The 18041-nt window shown below is 31.8% G+C and overlaps 1 protein-coding gene across 1 annotated transcript in view; it reads right to left on the bottom strand.

The window, feature by feature from the left end:
* Positions 1-18041, bottom strand: part of LOC127859890 (uncharacterized) — a 231790-nt gene that overhangs the window by 71298 nt on the left and 142451 nt on the right. The window contains exons 16-17 of the mRNA XM_052397474.1: positions 2277-2430; positions 1969-2159 (exon numbers count right to left, since the gene is read on the bottom strand). Coding sequence (XP_052253434.1) covers positions 1969-2159; positions 2277-2430 — 345 coding nt within the window. The remainder of the gene's footprint in view (positions 1-1968; positions 2160-2276; positions 2431-18041) is intronic.

Genomic DNA, 18041 nt, shown 5'->3' on the forward strand with positions numbered 1-18041 from the left:
ACGTTAAGAATAATTATTTTGTTTTGTGTCGGTATGGCAGGGGGAGTCACTCTCACCGTTTCTATTATCGATGTATTTAAATGATATAGAAGAATGCAATATTTTGCATGGATTTAATGGCATAGATTTAGGTATGCTGAAATTATTTAAAAACTTTATGCGGATGCTATTGGTTTAATGGCAGAAATTGAAGATGAGTTGAAAAAGGGTTTGATATTATTAAAACAGTTCTGTGACACATGGAAACTGTATGCAAATTCTTCGAAGACAAAAATAATGATTTTTAAGAAACAAAATATACAATTCCTTAAAAAGATGAACTATCGGAAATTGTCAGTAATTTACTTATTTGGGTATTGTTTTACCACCTGAGGATCGTTTATATCAACATTTGAAATCTTGTCAGGTCAGATATCAAAGCACACTTGTAAACTAAACGAATGTATGTGAAAATACCCTACAATATATATTAAATGAAAACTTGACTTATTGTATAAGCTCACATTGCCTTTTGTGCATTATGCGTCTGAGGTGTGGGGATTAAACGACGCTCCTGTGCTAGAAATACATCGTTTAACTTGTTCTTAAAGAATACAGAATGTAAAAAAAACAGTCTCAACAAAAATTTAGTACATGGTTAGCTGGGAAGAACTTCTTTCCGTACGATAAGAGCTATGAATGTAGTTAAATATTGGTTAAAAAATGTTAAGTTAGTGGACTGTTAATATGATAAATGTATGTACAACACTATGTGTAGAACAATGGAAAGCCGACCAAATTTAAACAAAAAATGGGCTAATCTTGTATGTTGCCTTTTGCAATCACTTTGATTTCAATTTGCGGGGCTATATACAAATGTTGGCGATGATACAATATTAGTGTCTATGTTAAAGTTACGATTACATGACTAATGTCTACAAAACTGGCGAAATGAGCTCAATATTTCTTCTAGAGCTAGGACTTTTGTTACTTTTTGTGATTTTAAAATAAATCTTATCGAACAAGTATCAAAACCAACAAGTTTAGAAATGTCTTAAGTAGACTTCGTGTAATTTCACATAGACTGAAATCTGAAACCGGGAGATGGCAAAAACATACTCCAATTCCATACGAGGAGAGACATTTTAATAGGTGTCATATGCTCGAAAATGGGCATCACTTTGTATTTGAATGTAAACTATATACAGAAATAAGAAAGTTGAATATTGATAAATATTATTGGAAAAAGTCAAATATGTTGAAATTTGTTGAATTAATGAAATCCGAAAATAGTCGTACCAATAACAATCGTGCATCATATGGGAACACAGCCTTTCAACTAATAACTTGTTTAATCTATACTATGATTATTTTTAACCAATTAGAACACATTCGTATATATTACCATTTTATATTGATTAATCATGATGACAAGGATTAATCTATCGCTTATATTTTGTTTGTATATGAACATATAAAATATATTACTATACGTGTATACAATTTACTAGTAACGCGATCATTCGTTTGTTGGATACATAACATTTGTGTGCTGTAAACTCATGGTCAATTGTCTATTGTATAAAAAATAAACTATTTAAACTGTATAACTATAGGTAGCTTGCTAAAAATAAGGATCAATATGCTCCCAAATAGGTTTCCTTGTGTCGTTCAACAACAATCATGACAATGATCATATTTGATATCATTCATATGGTATAGACTATGCTAATGGCGAGAACATTCTATAAAACTGCAGATACACTTTTGCACATCTACACGTTTTATACCATTAGATAAAATACATTTTTATTTATTTTCAACAGACATAAGATTTTTTTAAATCAGATTGAACCGTTTTTTTACGACCGAAATAACATTAATAAGTAAAGATTAATATAATATAATTATCGTATTTAGAGAAAACTCGATTAATGTTCAATACATAGCGACGTTCAAAGAAAAGGATTACCACGAGCTATTACGCACCTTCCCACCAAACATCCAAGGTCATCTCCGCAAGCATTTCGAACATGTCGCTAAGCTTTATGACCGCCAAAAGGCGTAGCTTTTTCTTGTAAGTTTCTTGAAACGTTTTAATTGCGTCATTTGGAATATTACTGTTTCGAAGCATTTTTGTTTTGATTTCATTCTTGCCGTCCGAAATGGCACTGTCTTGTCTAATAACCAACAGAAACTGTGTAAATGAAATTTCATAAAGCATACATAGCATATTTTGTGTACATATTTAAATCGATTTCACATAATGTTTTTATTTCAAGAACTACCGGTATTACCGTTTGTGAGTATCCAAGTCAGTAGTGATTACCACCACGGAAGGTATGCCTTCGTCCATAGCAGATTTTACAGTTTCCAATGTGTATTGGTCGTTGTTGAGAACGAGATTAACAAGTGGAAATTGTAGAACTGACCGGTTTTCGTAGATTTCCCCTGAAAGTTACACACGTTAGTGATGATCATAATCTACAAAGGCAAACTTGTTGAAATTCTTTAGAATAGTTGCTTTTGTTCTTTTGACGTTATTACTTGTTAAATGTACCAATTATAATTATGTAGCGGTGTTATTTAAATACTATTATTTTTAAGTAAAGCTTTTCAGCGTTGGATAGTCTAAGGGACTACAAACGTGTAAAATAAAGAAACGTCCGCTTATAAATGTTAATAACAAATATATGGTTTTAACATCTACATAATAATGATTTAAATTGGCGGTAATATATTGTTTTTATTACTTTTGTCGACTTATAAAATTGATACAACTATTCTAAGATTGATATGTTTGTGTAATTGTACTAACACGTGTGTAAACATAGTGCTGTATGATAGTGTAATTGACGGGAACGCGTCATTATATCGCAAGTTAAAGTATTGAGTTGTTTGCTTGCGCACACTAATTTTATAACCATATTTTCAAAACCACTTGCTTGATCTACTAAGCTTCAACAAATAATAGTAATGTATGTACGTACGCAAACAGAACTACCGTTTTTAGTAAGTTCATATGTCATATTATATATTTGTTTTATTGAAATGAAATGTTAAAAAGTTAATACGAAAACGTCAAGCAAAGTAAGTCGATAATAGACCGCTATTGGCGAAAACGTCAAGCAAAGTAAGTCGATAATAGACCGCTATTGGCGAAAACGTCAAGCAAAGTAAGTCGATAATAGACCGCTATTGGCGAAAACGTCAAGCCAAGTAAGTCGATAATAGACCGCTATTGGCGAAAACGTCAAGCAAAGTAAGTCGATAATAGACCGCTATTGGCGTAAAAATAGATAAATCGATTAATCGCAGATTATTTTCACCATCGAAGTTAATCGTTAACAAAAATGGATCAAAATGCCCAAAATATCCAGAAACATTTAAACGCAGGCAAGTTTGCTCACTCAGGCGAAATTTGTGAAACATAGTTTTACTTATTACTTCGTTTTTGTGCACGTCTACAGTGTAGTTATGTATTGTGTGATATATATATAGAGGCTATTTGTTGGATTTGGTGGAATATCGATTGTAGTTCATGAGTGATCATAGAAAATGATATTTTCACTATTGGCGCAGCCACAAGTGAAAATATAATTTTGATATGATTACGAGTGAATTAAAATCAAAATTCCACCAAATCAAACACATTTTCTTTTTATTTAATGTTTACAAATGATAATTTTTGTATTTTTGCCATTCTGAAAACCCGTTGGGCGCCCCCATGTATTTTAAAAGAAAGCTCATCCGTTTATTTTAATAAATATTAATGCAGAGTAGTGTCCCTTGGTAAAATTGCCTTTAATTGTGTATCTTAATGGGGAAACCAAATATATCTAAAAAATAGTTCCGTTAGTGCAATGAAAATTATCGATAATTTTCACTGTAATTTTTTACTGTTTGAAACAGTGAAATATCTGTTTTAATTCACTGATATTTCTCTATAAACCACCGGAAAGCATAAAATAGAGGCGTATTAATTGTTTAATTATGGTTTAAAATGATTTTTTAAACTTTAAACATTTTGTATTTGATTTATCGTAGTCCCTACTCCGAGAATGTAAACGCCTAGCGAAGACTAGTATGGTAAAAACAAGCTTGGAGTTGAAGATGTTGTGTTTCAGTCAATTTGTCAAACGCTCTATTCAGCAGAAAACTCTCCAGAGATTTATTAAAATGGTTCAGCAAATTGACAAGAACTCGAAAATGAAAATTGAAAACATACATGCTACATCGGCATATGGTCGTCATGTCGTATTTTGCATTGTTTCATATCTGGATTGTAATTTGCAAATTAATATTTTACATATAATACGATTGATAAAAGACCTTTATTTGATACGTGTTTTAGTGAACTAGCATTTAGACGACAATGCAGTAGGTTATTTAAGTATGTTCTTCTAAACGAAAAGACGAACCCGACACATAAATTGGAGAACAAAAAATTGTTTCTATGTTTCTTATGAACAATTTAAAAAAAAAACATATGTAAAGTTTACATCTTTACGCTATACAACGCAACAAAAATTGTCAAGCAGTTACAACTTTATAATCTAACACTTACTGAGTTCAAAAGATGAAGTTTTCAGTTTCGCTTAATTTAGGAATTTTCAACATAACAAACTTATTCATTCAGACCAATTTGGGAAAAATTCCTATTGATAGCCAAGAGCCACCCAAACTGAATTCACGCTATAAGCTTTGGAAAAAGCTGAGGTATAGTTGCATGCAGAATTGACATAATTCTCCTTCTAATGATGGGAAAAGGGGGAACAAACATCTAAAAAAATATTGTTTTTATCCAGTATCGAAAAATGATAATGTGTCGGTTTTCATGCAGTGGTATTCTTTCGAGTTCGCAATGAAAGGTCCATAAGGTTTGTTGATGTTTTTACGCAGAGTATCAACAAAATCCAATTGGTTTGTTCGATGCCTTTTGCCTTTTTTTGACCCGATATTTCAGCCAAATAGTTAAAAATTGGACGTGAAATTATTTTATTTTTCTTGTGGTTAAATTCATGCTGATTAAAGACAGTAAATACATGTTCGAGTTATGTTTCAGCTTCCGTTTAAAAAAAATAAACACCTTAATATTTAATTGATAAAACAATCTCAAGCTTTTTGCCATACAGAAAACCATCAATGTGTGTGTGTGCTGCACTTTTGTCAAATTCTTATTATTCTTATTTGTGTTTTTTCCGTGTTTATCTTAAATTTCCATGCGTTTCAATATACCTCGATATCGTTAAACATGGATTGTAATGCGATGTTGAGAGAAACACCTGATCGTCCGCGTAGAGCATCTTAAACAATTTAAGTAAATTGATTGAAAAGTATACGTTTATATCCGAGTTTATATTGTTAAAAATATCGTTTACGAATACAATAAAAAAGAAGGATAATCCACAATCTCCCTGTTATACTCCTTGAGGAGAGTATATTATGTCCGATAGCTCGTTATTATCTTTAACTGCTGATTTGACAGTAGAATACATCGATTTAATAGCAATAATCATTTGAAATATCGTAACAGTTTACATAATCTATTAATACACTGTTTACTTTTGGTTCGCTGTGAATAACTTAAGTTATAAAACATGTAATAAGTAAATGTACTCAGTAGAGTCGTTGCATTGTTGATATCTTCACTAATGTATTTTTTATCATTTCACTGTTTTCTGTCCATATTGAAATTCATAAGCAATGTTGGTCCTCCCATGGGATGTTTGCATTTTCCCATTGGATTTTTATTTTTCCCATGGGATTTGTTTCCAATTGAAACTTTGTCCCCATAATTTGAGGATGGGAAAAAAATCTCATGTGATTTTTGGCTTTTTTAAATTTCAGGATTTTATAATCATTTTATGCAAAACCTTTCATTTTTTAGCAATAAAAAAATCCTATTTTTTAATGGGAAAACACTCCCATGAGATTCTTTATTATTTTGACAGATTTGTCCATGTTGCTTCCAAAAACACTATATTTTTTCAAATGATTAACAATGTACGTACTTTTAAAGCGTTTACTCGTCTTTGAAAAAATAAAAAATCCGGATTTTTTCCCTTGGGATTTTTTTCATTGCAATTTTTACAAATGGGATTTTTTCCCATGGGATTTTTTTTCAATGGTATTTTTTCCATGTGATTTTTTCGCAATGCGAAAATAATAATTATGATAATTATAAAACTACTGCTACTACTACTACTACTACTACTACTACTACTACTACTACTACTACTACTACTACTACTACAACTACTGCTACTACTACTACTACCACTACTAGTAGAAGTAGTAGTACATGTATACTACGTGAGTTTTCATTCCTGCCTTGCGGAAACAGATCCATTAAAAAATATAATTGCTTTTGTATTATAATAATAGTTAATAATTTAATGAACTACCTACTGCGCTACTGTGATTAATTTTAAGTTGAAATAAAGGAGCAACTACATGAACATTTTTAGTGTCCCTTTTAAATAAAAAAATAGGATACTGCAATAAATTCCATGAAACAAGTACAGAGATTTCATTCATTTCATCTATAATGAGTTATACCAGAGCGTCTTGATGAATAGTGAGACAGTATATAAAATAGGTGTGTAACAAAATCATCAAGTATTTAAATGAAAATACAAGCGAATTGATTCAACAAAATTTACTTTATGTAGTTTTTATTGTTTTCCGTATTATTATTTATGCTTTAGGGAAAAATAAGTTTTGTCAATTTTTATTTTATATTTTACAAATGGTTCAAACAATTAAAATATAACCTGCTTTAACTATATACCGTGATTATTCTTTTCTGACACTTAAAAATGTTATTGTCATGTCAGAAAATTTAGATACGAACAATATAATATAACATAAATATAAGTGTCCAAAAATTTAGCGACAGGTATGTTATGTTCGTTTGTCAATTATTTTATTGAAATAGAAATAATACATCAATGTACAATAATTGTATTATGTTGTACTCTGTGTCCTCGGCTTTGAAACTTCCCATATTTGCAATCATCTGAAATAATATATAAAAAGTAAAAAAAGTAAACATTTGGCTTCTTAATACGATATCATTTCAAAAGCTGTTGGAAGAAAATATTGTTTATTACAGGTTTACATGTAATTTATTTTTAAATGCAAATGTAATGGCCTGAGGCATAGATCTGCCAGGTTTTATAACTTTAATCCGGTTGTAAAAAAACATTATCGAAGGGTTACCAGATAAGCGAAAACAATGCCAAAATCTGTTAAAATAGCACTGTCCGAAAATTAAGAGTCTTTAATTATGGACAAAAATGCGTATGTCCGAAAATTAAGAGTCACGAAAAATAATTATTTTGGCAAAAAAGGAGATGTCTGAACATTTAGAATGTCCGAATATTTAGAGAAATTACGGTAGTTTTTTTGGTGTTCATTACAAACAAAAACAACATACATGAACATGACAATTTTAACATAACAACATAATGCAATTATCCGCTTTTAAAAGGCCTAGGGTTCAAGTAAACAGAACTTCTTATTTACTGAACAGAACAGAACATAACTTTATTTTCACCCAAGTATATAACATATACTATAGGGCAATATAACACAGTACAATATTAAGTACAAAATTGAGACTTCCGATAATTTTTACAACAACGGTAGGTAATTATATAGCCCGATATGTCGATGATTCTTATATTATTAGTGATGTTTATAAACCTTAATTGTGTGGTGTTGTCTTGTGCACACGTCGTTTTCCACTCTGGATCAGCAGACGATTACTTCCATTTATCGCGGAGAAGTCCGGAGATAGCCGATGCATCACGATTGGTCGTTTGCTTTAGCACGCGCTGCTTCGGGAAGCATTTGCATAGACAGTAAAATTTCTTATTTTAAAGGTGCAAGTTAAATAAGTGAGATTGAAGCAGTATTGCTACTTGCTATTTTTAGATTCACTTTCTTTTGTTGGAATGGTTTAAGTCATTTTGAAGTGATTTATTCGCTCGACTGCATCCGCACAGGAAGGCGATTTACAATGGGATTTGCAAATGGCATTAATGGTCGACTGGATAATGTTTGAGCTAACCGAGATGTCAGCTGGCGAGAAAACAATAGGTAAACCCGTTTGGATTAAGCAAATTGATATATTTATTGTGTGTACAACATGTAGGAAGAATAAACTAAGCGTAGGGGTTATTAAGAAGTGATTTTAAACCACTTAATAATAATGGTTACATGAGTCAGCTAGGTAAATATGAATTTTTAGCCGGTTTTCCAAAATCCGTAAAAGTAGTGATTTAAGAAGCCAGGATCATGTATAGCAAACGAATGTATGTACAGATTTGTAACGTATAAAAAAGATGCAGGCTTTTTTTTTCTTATAACTTATGTAGCAAAACGATGCAAAAGTAAAATGCATGGGAAAATAGTAGGGTGCAGTAATGATATATTACAGTAAACGAAAAAAACAGTACGAAATTAATACAATCATACGTTAGCGGATAAAATAATAATATAACACATTTATTTACATTACGCACACTAATAAACATATTAAGTATTCACACGTAGTAAGTTAAGGGACAACAGTTGACACATTTTGTATCTATGTTGGTAGAACAATGTAATGATGAGAATAAAAGGTTACTCTTAAATCGAATATAACTATTTTCTCAAATTTGACACATGCTGTGTCAGACCACCTATACGAAACATGAAAAATAGGTGATCTTTTGGAAAAGATTAAAGAAGGGTTCATATTTTACAATTAATATTTAAACTGTGAGGCCTTTAAGACGAAGAAGAATGTGGCATACACATTTTTTTTATATAAACATTAATAGGTTGGAAACTTCAGATTATACAGCAGTACAAAAGTGAAAAGAAAAATAATTTCTTAGAAAAAGCAGTTATATAATTATTATCATTAAAGGAAAACTACACTTACACATGTAAGAGCGTAATTAATGATTAATATTAATGAACTTTTCTCAGTAGTCAATTTAATCATCGTGTTCCCCCTTTTACGACCACCTATACTGAAACGAAACAAGATTATAGATGGTCTATGGGGAATAGGCTTAATAGAGAGTGTTTAAATGCACAACTATTTATTTTTATTAAATACTAGACACTACAATACAGGAAGTAAATTACATCATGTAGAATACAATTCTGTATTATGTATTTACATATATAATGATAATACAGCAACATTTATTATGGCTAGAAGTTATATTCTAGGGCTTCATAAGCAATATACATTGTATAAGTGTATTTAGACAAAAATGAGACATAATAAATAATAAATGGGGTGGCTACACAGGTTCGAAACTAAATTTCATTCCTTAGTACATAATAAGGCATAATATCAAAACTTAACGTACACTTGCGATCAATTAATGCACTATGGTAGAACACATGGTATAATTTTGGCAGTCTGGTGGCATTTACATTAATAAATAAGTGTGTTGTTGTATTTAATCTTTGTAAGCGTTTAAATTTACTGAATAGGGAGCGAATAAATTTGCTTGTACTTTTAAGTTAAGGTAAGGATTCAGATGATAAGAATGAGCTGAGAGTCTTATCGCGTAGGTCATTACCTAGGAATTGTTCTGTTTTAGTATAAAAAGAAATCACAGTTAAACAGATAGTGGTGTTTGTTGCCAACCTGACCCGAGTTACATAGCCTACAAATTCCTTCTTCATATGGGGTTCCGTAATAGCGACCTGTTTCGACTGGGGACCAGTGGTTCGCAGTCCTGAATCGGACAAAGGTAAATGTATTCATTTTTTTGTAGATTTATTAAAGTAGTTAATCAAGGGATGATGATTGTTTGAAGCTGGTATATATTAGTCCTTTGTGTGTTTGCTGTAAGGGCAAGGGACGTTAAGGGGTGTTATTTGCCTGAAAAATAATAATATTTGTAAAAGTTAAGTATTGCACCCATTCAAGATCAGAAATTGAAGAATACGACGTGCGCTTTACGTTTACATAGTTATTGCATCGTACATCGCATAGATGACGTCACATTGAACGCTTCAAACTCGCGCGTTTCTTCGAAAAACGCAAATTTTGAGCATTTTTAATGTTTATCCCATTTTTATGACAACAGCGCACACGTTAACCAACTTGATTCATTACAAAATGCAATCCATTTTCGTTATTTGTTCGTCGATATCTTTTTATTTTTGCTTAACGAGTGTGCTGTATGTGAAAAATACATTTATTTTCTTCTAAATCGAAATTTGATTGAACAGTTTATAATTTATCACCATGAACGGTTGTTTCCATGCAATATCGCGTAAGCAATCAAGTTGCTTTTTTACCAGCTTAACTTAGAAAAAGGTAGTATTCCCTATAATTCACGGGAGACCACTCCATTAACTTATTTAGGCCCATGGGAAGTAATGTTATCAAGCGAGCGGGATACATCTACATGGAAGAAACAGCGTCCGCTACGCATCATTTAAGCTGAACAGTAAAAGTAATTTAAACAAAATATGTGAGGTTAAGTTTCATCACCACATATCAACAGACAGGTATGTTGTAGAAAACATGTTTTCAGGCAGTTATATTATATAAAAGTCACGAAAAATCATTCTTGTATTTACGAAGATGAATTCACACAAACACCAGAAAGTATTAAGAAACATAACTTTCTATGGTTATCCGTAATCCATAGTTTTCCAACTTAAAAGTCCATCACATAAATTGATACTTGTTTAAATGTTGAAGTAAATTAACTGGTCACAATAATCCCATCTTATTTACACAGATTCAAAATTGAGACCAGCGTTTTAGGAATGTATAGACTACAGTAGCTTTAAAATTCAGTTTATTTATCATCCAGTTGCATTATTTAATAGCCTAATACAAATGCTTTTAATTTAAGTTTCATCAAATCGGTTATAAAACACGAATGAAGCTTATTCTATTTCGTTGTAAAATTAAAAGTTATGACGAAAACCGACAGGTTACATTACGTCTCTTCAACTTGATATTTATTCTCAGTATTGATGACGATGTTTTTATTACGTCATTGAGTTAATTCGTTATTCAGGGGCTCGAAGTCTGCTACGATCGTAACTGTTATACTTTTTATGTGATATTTTAATTTCAGAATTATGTCGACTTAAAAACAAATAATTTCATTTATTTTAAATTTAAGATGTCTAATTCTTATGCGTGTGCTATATGCACCAAACGTGTGGGCCCAAAAGAAAGGAGGAAGTTAAAAACAGATGGCAATAAACCACTCATAACCAAAAACACTTTCTGCTGATATTTAAGGAAAAATTAGGTCACAACATACATGGAACCTGAACAGATAAGCAGTTTAATTAACTCGCTACGGCAAAGTGCGACACAACGTCAAAAATCATGCATCGATTTTGACGACCCATCCACAATGACGGATGCTGATTATTGGAATCTTACCGGTGCGCATCTTAAGGTAGCGCACCTCTAATGGGCACATATCCAAATATAATCTAATTAATTATTTTCTTAATCAGCATCATTTCACTGAACTACATGCAAATTTGTAGGTAGGCTTTCCATGCTTTTTAAAAAATATACCGATTTTTTTCAAAACCACCCCCACGCTCGGCTTTTGTCCAGTTTATTTTCACCCCTGGGGTATATAAAAGTTCCATAATTCATTCAAATTTCCAAATATTGGCATGCATTTGGTGTGTACAGATGCTGTAAAGGTGTTTAAAGTTTAAACAAGATGAAAAAAGTATTCTTTTACAGACATTTATTTTTTACAAATTTTTATCTATGGAAGATCGCCATGAAATGTAAGTGATTTCAGCCAAGTAAAAATTGGGTCGGTTAAAAACAAAGTGTCATAAAATTCAAAATAGTATCATTTAAGTCATATTTTAAACTTAGTTTTTATAGAAACACTATATACAGCAAAAATACCAAGAAATAGACAGATTTACCGTTTACTTTTTGAAATAAAAATAAAAATGCAACATGCCTGGTTCGTATTTTCAACAGTAAATCACCCAATTTCGCCATAACGTTGTTTTAATTTTAATAATTGAAGAATGTGCATAAAAATTGCAACATATTTAACAATACATATAGCTTATATGCCATATTAAATCAAATTACGTTAGAAAATAAATAAAACGCTTCGCAAAAAAGTATACGTCGTCGGCAGGATTCGAACCTGCGCGGGAATATCCCAAAAGATTTCTAGTCTATCGCCTTAACCACTAGGCTACGGCACCTAATAGTAGGCTCTCCAACCTTCGAAGAAATCGCGGGAAATCATTAGAGGTGCGCTACCTTAATATGAATTGCATAATCACGCTGATGAGAAATGATACTGTCCTTATCTTATATACATGTATACACACTGGTCATAAATATTTTTAATAATTTAAATAATTGTTTTATGAGTTTATTTAATCGATGCTATTATAATGTAAATAACATATATATATATATATATATATATATATATATATATATATATACCAATTCTCAAGTCTTATCGGTGATGTAGACGACATATGGACAACAAAGACCAGGTCCATTCGAACATGTATCGCTGTGCTCCTAGTAAAATTAAGAACTAGTTTAGGGAATGCGCTTCAAAGCGGTGCAGAAGGGGGCATTGTGTTGCTGTTGACTCCTTCCAAGATATCAATATTTTCAAAACCAAATATTTCTGAACCATATGTTAGAATTGGTAGCACAGTGTGATCGAAGAGTTTACGAATTAAGTAAATAGGAAGTTAAGCATTGTTTGCTCTGGTATATAATAGGTGCCTTGCTTTTGTTGCTTGTTCAGCTAGATGGTTTCTTGCGTTTAGGAATGAGCCATTGCTGGAGAGTTTTATCCCTAAATAGTGATAGCGGTCAGTTTTGTTTACAGGCTGGTTGCCAAGTGTGAAGTTAAAGTTTTGAAATCCTCTAGCACCAAAAATTATCATTTTAGTTTTGCTGAGGTTTATTTTTTAATGCCAGCATTTGTGTTTGCAGATCATTTAGGAAGAGGGAGAATATGAGAGGGGAAATGTTTTCACATTGTCTTATGCCAATTTTTGATATGAATGGTTCTGATATGTTACCATTACGTAATATACTAGATTTGATGTTGCTGTACATATTTTGAACTCCAGACAGAAATTTACCAGTTGTATTTTGTTTGATAAGTTTGTGCCAGAGGCCGATACGCTAGACTTTATCGACGGCTTGGGTAAAGTCTATAAATGCGCAGTATAATTGCTGCCTGTCAATCAACTTTTCCGATCAGCCAATCAGATATTGAATTTTCACACAACCCTCTGCAGCGCTTATCTGGCCGCGATCTTGTCCAACAAACAAAGCGTGTCGTACATATGGAATGGACGTTACTTTTAAAGGTTTACTCATATTTTATATCAAATGCCTGATCATCACTGTTTGATCATTATTTAAAATTGTAGGTGCTAAACATACTTTATGAAAGGTCATTATTTTTCCTTTCTTTTTTGAACATATGAACGAGTAATGAGAAAACAAGCACAATAAATAGTTTGACCACAACAGTTGTGTGTCTATAAAACGTGTTAAACCGTTTGATGCACAACATTATTAAGCAGTTTTGGCAACATAATAATTGCCACACGTGCTTATTAATATTCTCAGCGTAATTGTCGATAATTAATAAGCGACAGTATGTTGCGCGGATCTCAGAATGTGGGAACATTGAGGCACTGTTAGGTACTGTACACAAAAACAGAAAGCTATTAAATTACTTGAATAATTTCCAATTATATATTTATTTTCTGTGGATTATAAACAATAGAAATATTTATAAATTGTTAACCTAAATATTGTTTTAAACTAAAGTTAAAACAACAATAAGGTGATATCAACGCGGCATAGCTAGCTATAGCGACTTCAGGTGTAAAATGTAATGCTTATAATAAAAGAACAACGACATTTATAATACAACATATATTGATACGGGGAGAAATGTGAACATTGCAATAAACATATAAGGTCCATTTTGTGATAAATAAACAAATACATAATATACTTAATATATTCCATTCGAATGTTCGTTGTTCGTGAAAAGGACTGTAATACCCACATTTCATTTTTCGATGATAAAATGTAACTGGTTCGCATTAAAAATACATGAAATAAAATGCATATCAGACTATCTGTTAATCAAACCACGAAATTAGGCCTATATTAAATTATGATAACAATCAAAATTTAATTTATATCTAAATAAAAAGAATAGCAGTCTTTTTAAAAATAACACAATAAAACAAAGATCTAAACATTTTTGATAAACAAAAAACCCATTATGATATAGATGTGTCATTTGGATTGAAATGTTTTTTTTTTCATAGACATAATTCTATACGAATAGCAACCGGATTGGCTGTTAGGTCGTTTAATACAAGTTGAAGACCAATATGAAATAAATGTTCATGTTTACAACGGATCAACTACCTGTATATGTACATTTGTATATGAAACGTTTCTGATAGTCAGGCTGTCGTTTACTCATTTATTTTGATTACGCCATTTCTCTCTAAAGCTTTATGATTGTATATAAGTTTAACAAAGCAGTTGAGTGTTGTGTGCGGCTTCAACAATTTTTATTTTAGAAAAAAGAATGATACATCATTACAAATATAATATTTCACTCGAAATTCGCTATCATTGAGATCTGCTTGTCGGAGTTTTCTTCTCACTAGACCACGTTACTATGTGGGCGGAGCGATCGACAATTTGGCGACAGGTCATTGTATCTTGCCTGTTTGTTTGTTGGTATGTTGGTATGTTGGTTTGCGTCAAACTTTAATATTGGCCATAACTTTTGCAATATTGAAGAAAGCAACTTTAAATTTGGCATTCCTGTGTCTCTCATTATGCTGCACATTTTGAGTGGTGAAAGGTCAAGGTCATCCTTTAAGGTCAAAGGTCAAATATATGGGGGGGACATAGTGTTTCACAAACACATCTTGTTGTTTCTTTTTTCCATTATTAAATTAGTGAGTATAGTGTAAATATGTGATCAGAGCAGGAATAGACTTGCCTTAAGCCAGCGTGATTTTTACATAAGGTATTGTTTTCGTTTAAGAACTTAGTTGTTAATCTGTGTTCTACTACTACTACTACTACTTCCACTACTACTACTACTACTACTTCTACTACTACTACTACTACTACTACTACTACAAATACTACTACTACTATTACTACTACTACTACTTCTTCAACTCATAATATTAACAACAATAATAACAACCGCAGTGTAATTAACCTAATTGATATTAAATGATAATCACTTCTCTGATTCTACTCCTTTTATTAACGTTCCGGCATTGCGCCTTTATTAAAATTATTGAAACAATCTTTAAACTACTTTTTTGTTTTGACAACACATTTAAAATGTTAATGTTTGAAACTTCAAATGACGTTGGAAATTATAAAAATAATAGTGCATTATTATTTGTATTTCTATTATTTTCGCAATTAGAAACTTTTATCCGACTTATCCCATGGGATAAAAAATCCCACGGGAAAATCCCATGGAAAAAAATCCTATGGGATTTTTATTTTTTTATTTTGTTATTATACGATTAAACAATCTATAATCGCGGTAATGGTTCATCATTTGATGAAATATTGTGTTTCTGGAAGTTCACGAATAAATCGCTTCATATAAGAAACAAATCCCATGGGAGTTTTTCCCATAAAAAACTTTTCTTTTTCTATCAAAGAAAATTGAACGAAAATGAGCACAAATGCTTTTAGATTAAAATCGATAACTTAGCTTAATCAAAAGTTGTTTTTTTAATCTCGTGGGATTTTTTTTCCTGTAAAACAGCTGGAAACAATTCCATAGAAAAAACAAAAAATCCCATTTGAAATAAATCCCACGAGAAAAACTTTCCTTTGGATTTTTTTTAATTATATTGTTATAACACTATTTAACAAATTAATATCGCGTTAATGGTTAATCATTTGCTGAAATATAGTGTTACTGGAAGTTTCACGAATTAATCTCTTCAAAATAAGAAAAATTGGATTTGACACAAATGCTTTAAGAGTGCTTAAAATTGATAACTAAGCATAAACAAACGTATTATTTGTTTTCGAAAATCCCATGGAATTTTTCCCCGTAAAAAGCTGGAAAACAATCCTATGGAAAAAACAAAAAATCGCATGGGAACAAAATCCCATGGGAAAATGCAAAATTCCTATCGGAAGACCAACTATGCGAATAAAACGCATTTTTTAAACAAAAATAATAAATTATTAATAAACAAATAAGACTTGTATCGCATGTTTATCTGAAGAAGCAAATCTTCAAGAAAAAAGGGTACTTGAGTTTGCGAAATTTCGGTTTCGCAAAGTTTTTCCGGTGGCCCTTAAATGAGTGCTAGAAAGTGCACACATGCACAACATATAATCAAGTGACTTTATACAACATTACTATATATCACATACACCTTTAATATTTATTATCTAATACATATAGTATGCTCAAATATAAGTGCTAGAAAGTACATTATCACACATGAACAACATATTGGCAAGTGACTTACATTACCATTTATCAAATACAACATAAATATTTATTATACAATACATATATTATGCTCATTATTTATCCACCATTTATATACACCATAACTATTTATTATTTAATAAATCTATTATGTACACCATTGTGAGGGTGTTCTGCATCTCCGCAAGTTCATTCTGCCGTGGTAGCTCTACATGTTCTGCTACTGCAGCTGAGACCATGGACTGAATCACATTTCTCAATGACACACGGAGAGTTTCCACTATTCTCTGTTTATCAAAGTATGTAATGAATGAAGTCGATTGGTCGTATCCTTTGGCAAGGGTTGACTGTAGAAAAGGCGGTATGGTAGAACTGACTGGGGTCTGAGGAAATGGCCCTTGTCTATAGTTATGATCAATATCAGGTAAATTCATTTTGTATGTTATGGCTCTAATCATCGTTATGTTGGTAAGACGCAGGGGACAGGGTTGCGATGTAAACCGCGGGTCGTACATGAAAACGCATTTTTAATCACATACATGCCTCAAACGAATACAGAAATTACTTAATATAGGTTTTAAGTAAACTTGGAGATAATGCGGTAATAATAGGAACGCCCGATAGACGTTATCAAGACGCCGTATAATCATTGTAGAAACTGCTTTAAATGGAATAAGGCAACATACAAACACTTCATTATCATACTTAGGTGAACAAATGTTGCAAGGGACATAGTAATACTGTTTAATGACTTGTTTACCATGTCCTGCACACTTTTGCAAAAAGTGTTTTATAAACATTGAATAAAGTGACACACTATAGTTGTTGTTAACTAATATTGAAGCAAAAACGCTATAACTTATTTAAGCGTGGAACGCGCGGTCATAAAATATTGAATGATACGGAGTGTTTTTATAAAGTACACTAACAGGAAATCTGTTCTGGACTGCGATTTTAAATTTAATAAAACAAGAATATCAGTGAAACTGATGGATGCTCCCCAATGATGCGCTTTGTCAATCTTTGTGTTAATAAACACCTAAAAAAATATATTATTAGCCTCGTTGACCTTGACCCCAGTGACCTCAAACCTCATCAAAAGGTAGAGGTCCATGCAAGGTATCTACGTGACAAATATGATAGAAAACGGTAAAGCATTGAAGGTGCTATGGGATACTGTAACAAAAGTGTGAATCTATTACAAGCCTCGGTGACCTTGAACCCAATGACCTCAAACCTCATCAAAAGGTAGAGGTCGTGCAAGGAACCTACATGGCAAATATGACAGAGATCGGTAAAGAATTGAAAGTGCTATGAGAAACTGTAACAAAAGTGTGACGGAAAAATCTATTATTAGCCTCGGTGACCTTGACCTTGACCCCAGTGACCTCAAACCTCATCAAAAGGTAGAGGTCTATGCAAGGTACCTACATGCCAAATATGAAAGAGATCGGTAAAGTATTGAAGGTGCTATGAGAAACTGTAACAAAAGTGTGACGGAAAAATCTATTATTAGCCTCGGTGACCTTGACC

This window comes from Dreissena polymorpha, chromosome 15 (genome assembly GCF_020536995.1).
Source record: "Dreissena polymorpha isolate Duluth1 chromosome 15, UMN_Dpol_1.0, whole genome shotgun sequence".
Lineage (NCBI taxonomy): Eukaryota > Metazoa > Mollusca > Bivalvia > Myida > Dreissenidae > Dreissena > Dreissena polymorpha.